Here is a 2,500-nt window from a genome sequence, read left to right as displayed (position 1 = left end):
TGTGTGTGTGTGTGTGTGTGTGTGTGTGTGTGTGTGTGTGTGTGTGTGTGTGTGTGTGTGTGTGTGTGTGTGTGTGTGTGTGTGTGGAGACTAGTAGGAGGGTGGCTGCATTGATGTGACGAGTCTAATGATGCATTCTACATTGTGGAGAAGGGAGATGGAGAGAGCGAGAGAGAGGAGAATGAGAGTGGGAGAGGTGATCTCTTGTGGATGCATAACCTCACTCTTCACTGCAACATCATTAGGCGAGGGATAGTGAAAAGGGGGGAGAGGAAGGGAGAGTGAAAATCAAAGGGAGAGCCTGATAGATATAGATGTTTGTCTATGTTTTTGTGCATTTGTGTGTGCATGTGTGTGATGGCGTACTATCCATAGGTGCGGCGGCGGCGGCGGAGGGAGTGCTCACAGTTTAAATCTAGGATGCATAGGTCAATGTTTAGGATGCTCACCCTTATGTGTTTGGGGATGGATGGATGGATGAATAGACAGACAGACAGACTCAGACCATGAAATGCTTTAGTCAATGATCCAGGTAATTCCCCCTCCATGTCATGCTGATGTCTACCGAGCAGCCGTGATAAAAAGTCTCTGCAGGGTCTTGTCATGGTCAGTGGCAGCCTGAACCTGCTGTTCAGCCGGGCAGGCAGGTTAGATGAGGGGATGAGGAGAGCCTCTGCCTCTGACAAGGCTTCTGGCAGCCAATGAGTGGGTGATTTCTCCACTCACCTCTCCTTAGCTCACCTCCCCTCTCTGTTCCTCTCTGATCTCCAATGCTTTATTCTCTGCTCTCCAACTCTCCTCTCCTACTCTCTCCTCTCCTACTCTCTCCTCTCCTTCTCTCCTCTCCTACTCTCTCCTTCTCTCTCCTCTCCTTCTCTCTCCTCTTCTCGTTTCTCCTCTTCTTTTAATAAGGAGTAATTGTGGATACTTGGTGGAGGACAACCAAAAAACGTTGTTCTTTGGTTGTCCTCCAACATTACCCATCCCACATTACTACTTCTACTCCTACTAATAATACAAATATTATGACCAATACGTTCTTCTGACTTCATCTTTTTTTCTAAACCTGCCGCTTTCTTTCCATTGGACAGGAGTATCAGAACTCCACCCATCTGGAGCAGTTTGTGACACGCTTCCTGCTCAAGGAGACAGCCAATCAGCTCCATTCCCTGCAGAGTTCCCTGGAGTGTGCCATGGAAACCACCGCCGAGCAAACTCGCCAGGAGAAGTACGTGTGTTACGTTCCTATGGTACCTCATATCCGTGTATGAGGCTTAACTCACACGCAGTCGCACATGCAGACAGACTCATGCACACACATGCATGCACACATAAACACACACATGTATGCCCGCATGTACACACACACGCACACACACATACATACATACATACATACATACATACATACATACATACATACATACATACATACATACATACATACATACATACATACATACATACATACATACACAGAAACCAACATATTATGATGAAGCTGGTATTTTCTTTAAATTACTCTGAGTAATATGATTTCTCTTGCAGGAAGACTAGAAATAGTCACCTGAGACAAAATAGCAGCTCTAACAAGTGCTAACGTTCTGTTTCTACCAGTGGAGTGTTTGCTAATGAGTGTAGCACTACAGGCCTCACCTGAAGTGGCTCTTGGGTGTGTGTGTGTTTGTGTGTGTGTGTGTGTGTGTGTGTGTGTGTGTGTGTGTGTGTGTGTGTGTGTGTGTGTGTGTGTGTGTGTGTGTGTGTGTGTGTGTGTGTGTGTGTGTGTGTGTGTGTGTGTGTGTGTTGTGTGTGAAGATGTGAGTAATTTTTCTGAAAGCCTTTGCAATGCCTTCAGTGAATTTGGTTTGTTAATGTTGGTGACTCACTTGTTTTGCGGTAATGTGCGTGAAGGTGAGTATTCATCTGTGTGTGTGTGTGTGTGTGTGTGTGTGTGTGTGTGTTTGTGTGTGTGTGTGTGTGTGTGTGTGTGTGTGTGTGTGTGTGTGTGTGTGTGTGTGTGTGTGTGTGTGTGTGTGTGTGTTTGTGTGTGTATGTGTGTGTGTGTGTGTGTGTGTGTGTGTGTGTGTGTGTGTGTGTGTGTGTGTGTGTGTGTGTGTGTGTGTGTGCGTGTGTGTGTGTGTGTGTGTGTGTCTGTGTTGGCCCTGTAAACACGGTAAAAACTGAGCAACATCCGAAGGTCTCGGTGATTTGATTAAAAGCTAAACTATCAGTTCCTCGCAGCTAATGCCAGCTGACGTCTCCTCCTTTATGCAATATGCCGACAAAGAATGCTCCCCAAAATTAGCTTTTGATGAGACCTCCCCTCCCCCTCAATCTTAAAATACCTCGGAAATTCCCCACAGACCTCCTACTCTATTGTTTATGGACCAGCAAGGTTGGAGAATGTGGTTATTGTTTAATGTTTTCGTAAGATGTTTTTTTCTTTTTTATGGGAAGAGATACAATCTCACAACCTAGAAAGCAAAGGTCTCAGTGAAAC

General features: G+C 45.6%; 1 protein-coding gene across 1 annotated transcript in view; it reads left to right on the top strand.

Annotated features, from left to right (window-relative positions):
• The window catches only part of necab1 (N-terminal EF-hand calcium binding protein 1), a 25,569-nt gene that overhangs the window by 11,301 nt on the left and 11,768 nt on the right, over nucleotides 1–2,500 (top strand). Inside the window, exon 6 of the mRNA XM_060044163.1 lies at nucleotides 1,092–1,228. Within this exon, the coding sequence (XP_059900146.1) occupies nucleotides 1,092–1,228 (137 nt within the window). The remainder of the gene's footprint in view (nucleotides 1–1,091; nucleotides 1,229–2,500) is intronic.

This window comes from Gadus macrocephalus, chromosome 22 (assembly GCF_031168955.1).
Source record: "Gadus macrocephalus chromosome 22, ASM3116895v1".
NCBI classification, from domain to species: Eukaryota; Metazoa; Chordata; class Actinopteri; order Gadiformes; family Gadidae; genus Gadus; species Gadus macrocephalus.
The sequence above is the reverse complement of the archived record's forward strand: the minus strand, read 5'-3'. Positions and strand labels throughout refer to the sequence as shown.